A 14,326-nucleotide genomic window follows, 5' to 3' on the forward strand; every position below is an offset into this window, starting at 1 on the left:
CCTATGAGGCAACATAGGTGTTCAGGAAGAAAGACCTGGTCAGAGTACCTAGTTCCCTGGAGAAGTATAGGATTCCTAGGAGATATCTGTCCTTGTCAGAGTCTTGATTCCCCTGCAGTAACATGGAAACACAACGGCAGAGGTAGCAATGGTACAAATAGAAATAGCATTGAATATGGAATCAAAGGATATGAGGTTTGAATCTTGACTTGAATATTTTATTACATCTCTTACCTTGGGCAAACCATTTAATCTGTGTCTCAGTTTCTTTACCTGTAAAATGAGGGAGTTGGACTAGATGAATTCCAAGGTCATTTTCTAGGAAGCCAAGTCTCCCACATCACTCACCTCCCTGGATGATCGAAGACTGATGGGACCGGTTCAGGCCTCTGTATTGAGGCTTACCTACATGGATCTTACAAGGAGTTAGGGCTGAGGCAGGTAGGGTGTACCACCTGGTTCACTCCCTCATTTGAAAGGATACTGTGGCCCATTGGCCCATTCCCAGAGCTATAGGCTGGGGCAAGAGGTGGCCAGTTATGCTAAACCTGGAGGCTATTTCCCACAAAGATAAAACTAGAACCTGAACTTAGATGCCCCTGTACCAAGCACTCTGATCTCAACTATTTTCTTCCTAAAACAAATGGCAATATTACAGTCTTCCCCTCTACCTTCAGTTCCCAGGCCAGTAGTCAGGACTGCTAACAGTGTGGTATCTCAGGACTGTCTTGATACTGTCCTATGCCTTATAGAGAATAGTTTAGGGGGGACACAGAGTTCACTTCTTTTATCAAGTTAATGCAAGACGAAAAGAGGAAAAGAACCTCACATACAAATTAAAACCTTAGGGTGGCCAATCATCAAGAGTTGGTCACACAGTGCACTCTTCTCAGTCCTTCACAGTCCCCAATCCACTCAACAAAATAACCCGTACTAAAACACTTAAAATCAAGAAATACTGGAGGTATATTAAAAGTATTTTCACCACCTGACCAGCACTATATATATACTTCCAAGTTACGTGAGCTGTTTTTGGTCTATGATATTGGTTCTAAAACTTTTAGAGTTTGAAGATCAAATTTCATGGGCCCAAATTTCAAGATGACATAAGTATAACAGTAGCACATGTCTCAATCAGTACACTTATTAAGAAAATAGACGATGCTAAAACTACTATGAATTCAGTAATACTTTTAAATGACTTTGTATTTTACTAATCTACATACAGCTGAAAAATACTAATATACACAAACACAAAGTATTAATTATTCTGGCTATAAAAATGTGATCTTACCAACAGATAGGCACATGAATTTACAGATTTCTTGCTAAAGTTCTGTGGCCCCCTTGAAGTCAGTAGCTCACAAAATGGAAAGCATTATCAGGAATTACCCTGCTAGGCAAAGCTGAGCATCTCTCCCACATCCAGGACCTGGCTAAGAGCTAAGAGCCCTGTTAAGACGTGGGAACATTAATGTATTCATTGATGGTGGAGCTGTGAACTGATCCAGCCATTCTGGAGACTAATTTGGAACGATACCCAAAGGGCTCTAAAACCATGCATACTCTTTGACTCAGTAATATGTTATTTACTTAGAGGAATGTATGCCAAAAAGATCATAAAAATGGAAAAAGGACCCACATATCCAAAAATATTTATAGTAGCTCTTTTTGTGGTGGCCAAGAATTGGAAACTGAGGGAATGTCCATCAACTGGGGAATGGTTGAACAACTTGTGATATATGAATATAATGGAATACTATTGTTCCATAAGAAATGATGAGCAGGTGGACGTCAGAAAAACCTGGACTTACATGAACGAATGCTTAGTGAAATGAGCAGAACCAGAACATTGCACATAGCAATGGTAACACTGTGTGATGACCAACTTTGATAGACTTAGCTCTTCTCATGCAAAGATCTAAGACAATTCTAAAAGATTCATGATGGAAAATGCATGCACATTCAGACAAAGAACTATGGAGTCAATGCAGATCAAAACATACTATTTTCTCTTTTTGTTTTTTCTTTCTTGTGGTTTTTCCCTTTGGTTCTAATTCTTCTTTACAACATGACCAATGTGGAAATGTGTTTAATATGATTGTACATGTATAGCCTATAGCAGATTGCATGTCATTTTGGGGAGGAAGAGGAGAAGGGAGAGAAAATTTAGAACTCAAAATCTTATAGAAGTGAATGTTAAAAATTAATTAAACATTAATCTAAATGATTAAACATTAATCTAAAAAAAAAAACAGCCCTCCAACACCAATGGATTGGTGATCTCATAAATGTAGGTACTCTCTTTAATAATGTAGATCCCAACCCATCTATACTTACCTATCTTAGCTCTTATCACTGTTTGACTGTAAATTCACCACATCAGCAAGTTTTCCTGACATAATGATACCCATGGAGCACACAGTCGACTTATTGGCATCCCTTTCTCTCTTCATATTTTGACTCACTCTCTCTTCCAATCATACATTGCTTCAATGACACCCTTTACCTCACTTCCTCTACTTAATTACATATTTGTAATATAATAGAGACTGCTCACAACTATTGTGTACCTCTCTTCTGCTTCACCGGGCAACATTCAACTTCAGTTCTTTCATAAGGATGCTCTATAGATAGTAAGATCCTCCAGATGCTACTGTTTACAAATGATTTTGTACCAGTTGCATCAAGAGCCAGACTACTGAAGAGCCACCTAAATGAAATCCATAACTACTTCAAAGGATTCTGCCTGACTATCTAGACAAGAAAAACCAAGTGGACAAAGAATTCCCATTATCCCATGCTATGACAGCCATTTGGATGTGAAACCTATAGAGTTCATCTATCATTATAAGACAATCTTGGACTAACACAGCACATGTGCAATGAGTTGGGCCCAGAATTACACAAGATCACAAGAAGTTGATTGAGAGTTGAAAAGTTCTTTAAGTCTCCCAAGATTTCCCCTAAAACAAAGGTCTATCTTTTTTTATTACCAATAGCCTTCTGGTAATGTTTTATAGTTGCTCTTCTAGGAACATGACAGATAAAAGCCTTAGGGATTAAAAAAAGTCATGTAAATAGCATATATACTCACAAAAACATTATGTTTTTGAATTGTAAGATTTCATATATATTGTTATTCAAAATTAATCTGAGTAAAAATAGGGATAGAACATGTATAAAGTACTATGTGCCAGGAACTATGCTAAACCTTCGGGATATAAACACAAATAAGACAGTTCCTGCCCTCAAGGAGTTTAAATCTCATGCAAGTAGATGAATATAAAATGAAGTTAGAAGAAGGTCATGGCCTGGTTCAAGAAGTGGCATGGAGAACTAGGCCCTGGAAAGTTAAGGCAAAAACTGGACTATTGGAGTAACAGATATAAACTATATGAAAATCCATAAAGGACTAAGGAGATGCTTTTCTTGAGATTTACTATTTAGATGAAATGTGAACTCTTTGAGGACAGGTACTTTTTCATTCTTGTCTTTGTATTCCCAGTGCCTAGCACAGAATTTCATACAAAGCAGGCAATTAATAAATCTTTGTTGACTGATTACCAAAAGGTACATTTATCTTTAAGGACTAGAAATCATATAAACATAGCTTAGTTAGGAATAATATTTACCTTAAATTAGGAGTTATTTTTCACACTTGCAAAAGGAATGAAAATTAATAAGAACATAAGAAATCTGCAATGTGACTTTAAAGTGTGCATCAATTTTACATATTGAACATTTATGGATGACCCACTGAGTTTAAGGCATTGTGTTATATAACTTTTTAAGTATTAGCATTTTAAAATAGGGAGTCTTTTATAAAGGATTTGTTAATTTACAATAATATAAGCTTGAGAAAATACAGCCTGCAAAATAAGCTATCTAGGTCAAAGATAGCTTAGGAAACAGTAAGCTCAGAAAAATCTAAAGTGATAATAAATAGTAAATTAAATAAGAATGTATAACATAAGGACACTTCTATTTTGGGCTCTTTACAAAGAGGTCTCAGATTCTCAGAAGAGACGTGATAATCCACGTAATTCTGTGGTGGAGTTGTACCTGAAATGCACGTATTTTGGGAAGTGAACAAACAATAAAAGAACAAATCAAACTGGAATCATAAGAACAAAGGTCATTTTTCTCCAAATCGGTTAAAACTTCCCATGCAGACAATGAGTTCTAGGAGACGTATGTTAATGTTTCCAATTTATAAAGCTTAAACAACTTGTCCAAAGTTTCAAAAAGAATACAAATTCCAGGGTGCCATCAGTCCTAAAACAACAACAAAAAATTGTTTTCTGTATTTTATTACACATTGGCTTATGCTACTTGACTCACTTGAGTTCTGTACCTTACTGCAGATTTACTTCCACGAAAGTATTCAAAATAACTAAGTTGTTCAGTCACGTCCAAATCGTGCCTCCATGGACAACAGCACGACAGGAATCAACAGGCAACTGGGTGGCTGTATGAGGTGGACAGCTAAGACTAGAAGTACAATTTACAGAAATAAGCAAGTTAAAAGAAAAGGAAGGTTTGTGAGGAAAGGTTGTTAGCTGGAAAATGTATAATCTTCATTATCTGAATATATGAAAACTGGATAATGCCTCCTTTCCCAAATGAATTGCAGAACACACTTCCTTGTCCAAAAAGGCAAAGTTATTTGACCTTTACAAAAAAAGTGCATCAAATTCCCCTGATGTTGGGCCTCTGAGAAGAATTCTCAGAACAGAAGACCTTTGCTTCTACTAAAAATGTACAAAGAGGGGTCAGCTCATCTCCAGGTTACCTAGTACATGCATATTCCCTAGGGCAGTTCAACTGGGACAGGAGAATACTGGTCTCAATAAAATTTCCATTTAAACAAAGCCTTCTTTCTTATAAGGTATTTTATAGTGATTACTGTCCTTTTTTAAAAAACAATTTTCCCTACTTATGTATCAGTTGCATATATTATAAACACCTAAAAACTGCAAAACACAGATAAAGTTCACATTTCAATTTGCAAAGAACTGTTATACTCATGTAATATGACAGATTCCATTCTATGGTATATCTTGGAATAACTTCAAGTTCCTAAATTTTGTATAAATACATTATTTCTAGAGTTCTGAACGCAACCTAGAAATGACATTGGTCAGCAAATGTTTGCTTCTACTATACTTACCAATTAAATAATAGTGATGTACTCAAGAACTTAACATGTGATGGGTAATGATTAAGAGAAAGTCGTTATGAAATTTATCCACGTTTTCATAAATGACAACATCAGCCAGGTAACACTGTTGGTCAAGCAGAAAACTGCCAATTTTAAATTCAAACTTTGTCAGAAATATGCATATCTATACACTATAGACATATACAGATAATCGTAGAGTATATGCGATTTATTGCTCTTTACACAAACAGAACTATCACCCATAAGAATTTAAGTTATTTTCAACTAGACCTTTCTTTAAATTAATAAAAAGGGGGAAACTGTTTTGTTCTGTCACCTCTCCAGTGACATAAATATGTCTAACACAAGATCATGGGATCGTAGAGATGGAAAGGATCTTAAGAGGTGATCCGCTCATTTTACAGACAATAGACAGGTGAAGCCCAAAGTCACCTAGGGAGTAAATGGCTGAGCTAGAATGCAAATCCAGGAACCCTTTCTATTCCAGCATTCTGCCTCCCATTATTCAATTAGTCTTTCAGTGAACATTTATATTTTTCTTTCTTTTTTTGGGATGATGGGATCCAATCGGGGTTAAGTGACTCGCCCAGGGTCACACAGGTATTACGAGTTTTCCCTTTGGTCTTTTTTTCAATGAACATTTATCAAGCTTCTACTACATGCCTGACACTCTGTTAAGCATAGGAGACAAAAACATTGCAACAACTGCATACAAACAAGTTATATAGAGGAAAACTAGAGATAATCAACAGAGGAAAAGTGCTAGAATTAAAGAAGTTTGGGAAAGCCAGCCTGTAGAAGGTGGGATTTTAGCTAAGCCTTGAAGGAAGCTAAGGAAACTGAGAGACAGAAAAAAGAAGGAAGAATATTCCAGGTATGGGAAACAGCCAACGAAAATGCCCAGAGACAGTCATGAATGTCTTGTGCAAAGAACAAGGAAGCCAGTATCACTGGATCATAAAGTATATAGTGGGGTGGGAGGGATTAAAGACTAGAAATGGGGAGAGTTTATGAAGAGCTTTGAATGACAGAGGATTTCATATTTTATCTTAGTAGTGACAGGGAGCCAGTAAAGTTTATTAAATGGAGAGGGGAATGGGGGCGGGTAGAGATTGAGTAGTGATGTGGTCAGACGTAATCTCCAGGAAAATCAGTTTGACATCTGAGTAGAAGATGAAGTGGAAGGGGAAAAGATTTGAGTCTGGGAGCCCAATCAACAGGCTATTGCAATTGTTCAAGTCTGAAGTGATGTACTAAGATGACAGTAGCTATGTCACAGGAGAAAAGGGGTATATATGAGTGATGTTATGAAGGTAAAATGGATAGACCTTGGCAACAGATTAGATGTAGAGGCTAAGAGGGTGAGAAGTTGCAGATGATAGCTAGGTTGCAAGCCTTAGTGATTAGGAGAACAGGAATACCTTCAACAATAATAACCTTAATCATCAAATGGGCGTTGCCTTGATCAAACTGAGACTTGTTAAAAACCTTAGCTTAAAAGGGCCAAGGTCTTCCACTGCATCAAGGGCCATCTTCAGTCATCCTGATCTATATCTTGCCACTGGATCCAAATGGCTCCAGAGAAAAAAGTGAGGCTGGTGACTTTACATAGCCATCCCTCATTTAAATCCAATTCACTTGCATTCCACAGAATCACCTCACTGATGTCATGGTCCTCTTCAAAAACAAAGAACAAATAACAACAATATAAAGTTAAGAAGAAAAAGTTGGAGAGAAAGATAATGGGTATAATTCTGAACATGTTGAGTTTAAGATGTCTGTGGAATATTGGAGCATTTGGAGATATAAGGCTGGAGGTCAGCCGAGGTTACAGCTGAATCAGCAGATCTGGGAATCACTGCATAGTTATGTTTGGCCTTCCCTTCATACCAGAGAATTATTATGGTATTAAAAGATAAAATATGTTGACATTATACAATATAAACATATATTTTATGTATTTCTGAGTTTCTAAACTTTTTGTGTCATCTACTGGCCTTTTCATGTTATTTGCAGCTTCTGCAAAACTTCCCCAAAATTCTCATTTAATTTCTAACGTTTACCCATGGCATGGAAACTGCAATGGGCAAAGTTACAATGTAGAAGGGAACACTGTAATTGAATCCATGGGAGCTGATGAGACTATCAAGTAAAATGACAAAAAAGGAGAAGAGAAGAGAGTCCAGTGCAAAGTCTTGGGGAACACCCACATTTAGTGGGAGTGAGCTGAATGAAGATCCAGCAAAGAAGACTGGTCAGATAGGAAAAGGGAGAAACAGGACAGAGAAATGTCACCAAAACCCAGAGAGAAGAGGCTATAAAGGAGAAGAAGGTGACTGATGGTATCAAAGGCTGGTGGAAATTCAAAAAGGATGGGAACTGAGGAAAGGCCATTAGATTTGACAATTAAGACGTAGTAACTTTGGGAAGTGCTGTTTCAATTGAACGATAAGGTTGGAAACCAGATTGTAGAGTTAAGAAGAGAATGAGAGGAAAGAAGTGGAGGCACCTATTGTAGAAGGCGTTCTTGTGTTTAGCTTCAAAAGGTAGGTGTGATATGGTATATAATTTAAAAGGGATGGATGGATCAAGTGAGGGTTCTTTTGAAGTCGGAGAAGACCTCAGCATATTTGTAGGCATTAGGAAAGCAGCTGTTGGACAAGAAAAGATTGAAAAAAAAGTAAAAGAGAATAACAGAGGGGGCAATTTGCTGGAGAAGACAGGAAGGGTTAGCTTTGGCAAGAAGGGACTTCATTATGTGAGACAGAGTTGGTGAAATAAGAGATAAGCCAGAAGTCTGGGAGAAGCAAGATGAAGAGGAGGAAAAAAGGGGAAGTTCTCAGTGGATACCTTTAATTTTTTTTTAGTGAAATATGAGGCAAGCTTCTCAGCTAAGAGGTTTGGGAGTAGAGAGCCATCAGAGGTTTAAGAAGGGATGAAAAGATTTGGAGAAGCTACTGTGGTGAGGATGATACTGAATCAGGAAGGTATAAAAGGACTGCCTTGCAACAGTGAGGCCTCGGTTGTGCTAATGTTACATAAATGTGTAATGAACCCAGTAAACATGGTTTTATGACTTTCTCCAACTTTGCTCAGCAGCACATGAGTAGGAAGCAAAGGCAGGAAATGGTGGGAGTAATCCAAAGCTGAGGCTTGGCAGAGTAAGACTGGCATTAAGGTAGAGCAAAATATTCAAGAGAAGATGACTGTATAAAATAAATCGGTCCATTAAGGGGTAAAGATAACAAAGGAAGGAGAGCGTAGCCAGGGCAGGAACGTTAGCCTAGAAAAGAACTAAGGGGTCAAGGCATTGGAGGTCAGGGTGAAGATAAAGAACAAGATTCTTCAGGTAAGGGAATTTTGGATTTTATAAATGTGGATGGTAACCATTTGCGCATAACAAAAAGATCAACAATATGGCCATTTCTGCCTGTGTCTGAGAAGGGGTGAAGGAGTAAGTCATGGCAAATGAGTGAGCCTAGGAACTTGGAAGTAAGAGCGTTTGAGAAAATATCAATATGTATGTTGAAGTCCTCCAGTTGTGGGCAATATGATAGACACCAAAGACATTTTTTAAAAAAGATTCCTGTCACTCAAAAGGGCTTACAATCTAGTTGGGAAGGTAGGGCATGTCCCTTTTTTTTTTTTCTAATCACAGCAATACGTATGCTAAGTGTCAACTGAATGATATAATGTTATAGGGTTCTCGCTGATAAAATTAGAGGACTGAATTGTGATGACCTCTAAGGTCCTTTTATGGTTTAACTCCCCAGAATTCTACAAGAGAATGATAATCAAAGGCTAAACTGATCAGAGAACTATTCCATGGAGAACATGAGATTTAAGGTGGGCACTGATGAAAATTCTAGAGTTTCATAAAGTTTCTCTGGATCCACTGACTCAGAATAATCATAGAAGTAGCCAAAATTCTAGTTAATGAAACAACATTAGAGAAGCAACATTGCTCTAGGTACATGCCCAAAATATAATGAGCTATATTGGTTCCTACAGCCTGTTAGGCTTGAGGTTAGAATATTTTGCCACCCTCAAAGTACATGACTGTATAATACCTATGTAAGAGAAGTAGGTCTTACTGAAATTAAGGGCCCTTAAAGTATAACATAAACTAAATTTCGATTCACTTATATTGAGTATCTACTACGTGTAAGACACTATTAGATGTTATACAAAATACAAAAATAATAAGTCTACAAAATCAATCACCAAACATTTATTAAGCACCCAGTATATACCAGGTACTGTGCTAGGTACTAGGGGTACAAAGGCAAAAAAAAAAAAAAAAAAGGCCCTGCCCACAGGGAGAAGACAACAGGAACATAAGTAAGTCTGGAAGAAATATACATAAAACAAGTACAAGGTAAATGTTGGAAGGGAGGGAATTAAAAGGGTGGGAGAGCAGCTACGATCAAGAACGGCCTCATATAGAAGGTGAAACTTGATCAGTTTTGAAGGAAAGATATTCCTTCCTAAGATGAAAAATTGAGTTAAGAGTCCAAGGACGGAGGACAGTCATGGGAAAGAGGCAGAGATGAGACTAGGTGTCATGTTTCAGGAGCAGCAAGAAGTTCAGTTTGACTGAACTGTGGAATATGAGAAAGAGAATAACTGAGTAAGTCTGAAAAGGTAGATTTGGGAATTAATTAAAAGCCACTGGAGATGACTGAGAGCTAAATATGGTAAGACCTACATTTTAAGAAAATCACTTTGGCAGCTTTGTGGATAATAGATTAGAAACAGGAAAGACTTGAGGCAAAGACACCAATTAGGAGAGATGAGCATCTGAACTAAGGGGGTGGCTGTATGAATAAAGAGAAAGCGGGAGAGGTTAGAGACTCTCTATAGATAAAGGAAAGGTTGCAGATGAATGCACACGTACAGTGAGAGAGAGACATAGAGCATAACACAGCAGCTGGAAACCTGGGAGAAGCAGAGAGAAATGCTAACATCCTTAACAGAAACAAGAAAATTTGGAAAAGAGGTAGATTTGGTGAGAAAGGTAATGAATCCAATTTCTGACAAAAATTTGAGTTTATGAGGTCTATGGAACATGAAGTTTGAAATATTCAGTAGGCAGGTAGAGGTGTTACTGAAATTCAACATTGGCTAGAGTTGACTATAATTCTAAGAATCATCTTCATAGAAGTTAATTAAACTAATGTAAAAAAGATGAGAGTAAAGAGAAGAGGTTTAGAGAGCAAGATACAAATGATGAATCAGCAAAGGAAGATTAAGAAAGATATATGTACCAGAAAGGAGGCAAGAGACAGCAGAGAATGTCCAAGAGAAGAGGGGGATTAAAAGCGTTATAAACTACAAGGATGTTGAAATGGAGAAGGACTGAGAAAAGACCCATCACATCAGGCAGGGAAGAGATCAAAGATAACTTTGTAGAGAGCACTTTCAGTTGAACAGTGAGGTCAGAAGCCATATTGCAAAGGGCTGAGATGTGAGAACAGAGGAAGGACAAGTAACATGTACTGACAGCTTTTTCTAGTCTCTGCTCTCAAGGAGGTTACTACTGAGTAGAGAGGTTAATAACGATAACAAAAATAGTAGTGGACATTTGCACAGTGCTTTAAGGTTTCCAAAGCACTGTACATCCAATACCTCAAATGTACACACATACAGTAGAGGACCGAACATAAGATGTGATATAATGAGCAAAATCTAAATGATAAGGAACTAAAAAACTTGTCCTTGAATACACTGACGCAATCATTTTCTTCCCTTTAAAATCTAAATAGTGGTACTATTCTCCTTATGGACAAGTGAGAACTACAAGGTTTTAATGTCAGAGATTCTTAATATGTGCACTAACAGTGAGCTCAGGGGTCACTAGGTGGGCACAGTGGATAGAGTGCCGGAGCTTGAAGTCAGGAAAATTTGGCCTTAGACACTTACTAGTTATGTGACACTGGGCAAGTCACTTCACCTTGTTTACCTCCATTTCCTCATCTATAAAATGAGCTGCAGAAGAAATGGCAAACCATTCCATTATCTTTACCAAGAAAAGCCCAAATGGAATCAAGCCAACACAACTGATAGGACTCATCCTCAACAACACGAGTGCGTTGACCTTTGTTCACTCTTCCCCTCTAAAAGGCTTTCAGCTTCTTAATTTGAGGAAATTCGAACAGGTTATACCACTTACAGTGATTCTTCTCTAGTGATATAAACCCTTAATTTGGTACAACATGGTATTAAGACATGAAAAAGCAACAACTGTTTAGAAAGCTTACATAAAATTATATATTGGTGCTTCTGAAAATCAAGCCCAACCTGTGGAACGGTAGCAAATAAAAAGCAGCTGACAATAAACTAACAATAAAAGTTAAAGAAAAAAGAAAATGAGAATGAAAACATTTGGGAAACAAAATGCTATACTACAGAACAGACAATCCTAACAATGCCCTATTACAACAATTTATATGCTTACAATAATGTATGTGATGTTTTTCAAAAAAATAATACTGGCATACAAATCTGAAAAAAAAATCACAGACCTCCAAACTATAATATTTTAAAATCATTAATGATGATCATAACAAGAGCCTCATCACCAGAGGATTATCCCAGCGCATGAATTGCTTTAGTCTTAAGAACTCATTAAAACCATGAGTCACAAACTCACGAAGATGTAAAGGGGTTATGATCTTGATAAGTAATGCACAAAATAGTAGAATAATACTTAGTGTGACTAACCCTTGGTCAACCCCTTGGCCAGAATAATTCAAACTAGAAATTTAAAACTTCTTTTCATTTGGGAAAACTTCCTAACAGGTACATCTGGGTCCTAGGGAGGATGATTAATTCAGTTGAAACACTACCAAAATCCCAGATTTTCTGAACAACAGCACACAATAAATACCCCATCAAGAAAACTGAAGAGAGGCCTAGTAATATCTTCACCTTGAGTAATGCCAGATTCAAAAGTGAAGAATAGAGAAGTCTATGATCTTGATGGGTTCTGTCTATAGTTTCCAGATTATGTCAGTGCTGTCCAGAAAGCTTACACTTCAGATTACAATACACGCAGTCAGAATTTATGTTTGCGCCTGTGAAACCTACATGCCCATTTCCCTGGACTGCCCCTGGGCCTTATTACCTTGGGCAGTAATCACACTAACCAAAGGGCCTCAGCGTGCCTCCTTTAATTGGCTGCTCTCCTTTGTCCACATTGCCATGATCTCCCTCTCCTTGCATTAAAAGTACATGTGCACTCTCCTGTATGTATCTAAGTAAAGCACCGAGCCAACGAGTCCAATTACAGCTGAGACTGTGCATAGGACTGAATCTCCTCACAAGTGAACCTGTGTTGGGCTGTCAGACTGAGCTGTGATTGTGTAAGTACCTGACCCAGCCTGGGCACCACAGGGCACATGAATGAGCCTGATCCCATACACATGTGGGTGAACTGGTAAGACCTCTGTGACTGTACAAGTTGGCCAGTGACCATGCCACAGAACCAGGCTGGCTGCCAGGGCCGCTGGGTGGCACGGAGGGTAGGGTGCTCCGTGGAGTAGGGTTTCTTAGCAGACCCCACAGTGGCTCGCCATCTTCTTCTCCAGCTCAGTTTACAGACGAACCACTGAGGCAAATGCCCAGTCCCCGGCTGGCAAACATCTGAGGCCGGACTGGAACGCAGGATGACTTTTCCTGACTCCAGGCCTAGCATGTCCACTAGGCCACCTGGCTTCATCTGTCTGCAGTCAGGAAGCCCCGAGTTCAAATCCCACCTCAGACGTGTACAAGTCCCGTGAGCCCGGGCGGGCCAAGGCTGTTTGCCTCGGCTTCCTCATCTGTAAAGATGGGGATGACGACACCGAGGTCCTCGGGGGGTTGTGAGGATGGAGCGAGATGGTCGTGAAGCGCTTGGCACAGCGCCTGCCAAGAGCGAGTGCTGCATGAGCGACAGCTGCTGCTGTGGGGTGTGCGTGCGTCCGTCCGTCCGTCCGTCTGTGTACCTGTGTATCTATGTATCTATGTATCTATCTACCTAGCTATCCATCCATCCATCTATCTACCTACAGAGGCAGAGACACAGACACCCGTGTGCACGCGAGCCTAGCGCGGAGCCTCGCACGGCGGCGGCTCACGCACGGACGCAGCCTGCGAGGTCTCCGGGCACAGCGCTGACTCAGCCCGGCCGCGTACGGAGGTGACGGAGCCTCCCCGACTGCCGAGCCTCCCGGGCGGGGTGAGGATGCCCGAGCCTCCCCGAGGAGGACGGCCGAGCCCGGGGGGGAGGACCGCCGAGCCCCGGGGGCAGGACCGCGGCGCCCCGGGGCGATGCCCGAGCCCGGCCGCGGGGGACGAGGGGCGGGCGCTCGGGTACCTTGTTGAGGTGGGGGTTCCGCGTCAAGTCGTAGCCCCGCTTCTGGGTGTAGAGGGTGTGCCCCGAGGCTTCCATGGCTGCCGGGCGCGAGGGGCGGGCGGCTCGTCTCGTGCGGCGGCGGCGGCGAGGCTTCGCGTGCGCGGGGGGATCTGGGGGGGCGGGCCGAGCGGCGGCGTCGGGAGCGTGGGGGAGGGGGCGCGGCGGCTGCAGGCTGCGGTGCGGCCGCCGCTGGGGCTCTGGTGCTTGTGGTGCCGCCGCGGCCGCCGCGGGGAGGGCCCCGCGGAGGAGGGGGCGGGGGCGGGGACGGGGGAGGCCGCGCCGGGAGGAGCCCCCGCCGGGCCGGGCCGGAGCCCAGCGGGTGTCCTCTGCCCGCCCCCCCCCCCCCCCCCGCGGCGGCGAGGAAGCGCTGAGTCATGGGGGGAGGGGGGGAGGGGGAGGCCGGTGGCCCTGGCCCCGAGCCGGCTCCCTGGGGCCGCCGGAGGGGAGCTGGGCCTGCGAGCGGCGGAGCATCCCTCGGAGAGCCCCTCGCGCCCCCTCCCCGGCGAGCTGGGCCGGCTGCGCTGCCCCTGTGGTCCTATAGAAGCTGTCTCTTCATACACGTACATACATACATACGTGTACACACATCTGCACCTCCATACACACACACACGTAATCACGATCCTGCACGTTGAAGGCGCAGCCCCCGCACCCTCCCGTGACCGGCCGCGCGTGCGGAGCCGGTGCCCACCCCCAGAGGAGAGGCCGCGGGCTCAGCCCGGACGGGGCCCTGTGCTCCCTGTGTC

The 14,326-nt window shown here is 41.5% G+C and overlaps 1 protein-coding gene across 1 annotated transcript in view; it reads right to left on the reverse strand.

Moving 5' to 3' along the window:
- ME1 (malic enzyme 1) overlaps positions 1–13,971 on the reverse strand; it is a 262,710-nt gene extending 248,739 nt beyond the window's left edge. The window contains 4 exon segments of the mRNA XM_072642703.1: positions 13,542–13,792; positions 13,795–13,873; positions 13,875–13,923; positions 13,925–13,971. Of these exon segments, the coding sequence (XP_072498804.1) occupies positions 13,542–13,792; positions 13,795–13,873; positions 13,875–13,923; positions 13,925–13,956 (411 nt within the window). The 5' untranslated portion in view covers positions 13,957–13,971.
- Positions 13,972–14,326: the final 355 nt, after the last annotated feature.

Source organism: Notamacropus eugenii, chromosome 2 (genome assembly GCF_028372415.1).
Source record: "Notamacropus eugenii isolate mMacEug1 chromosome 2, mMacEug1.pri_v2, whole genome shotgun sequence".
Taxonomy (NCBI): Eukaryota; Metazoa; Chordata; class Mammalia; order Diprotodontia; family Macropodidae; genus Notamacropus; species Notamacropus eugenii.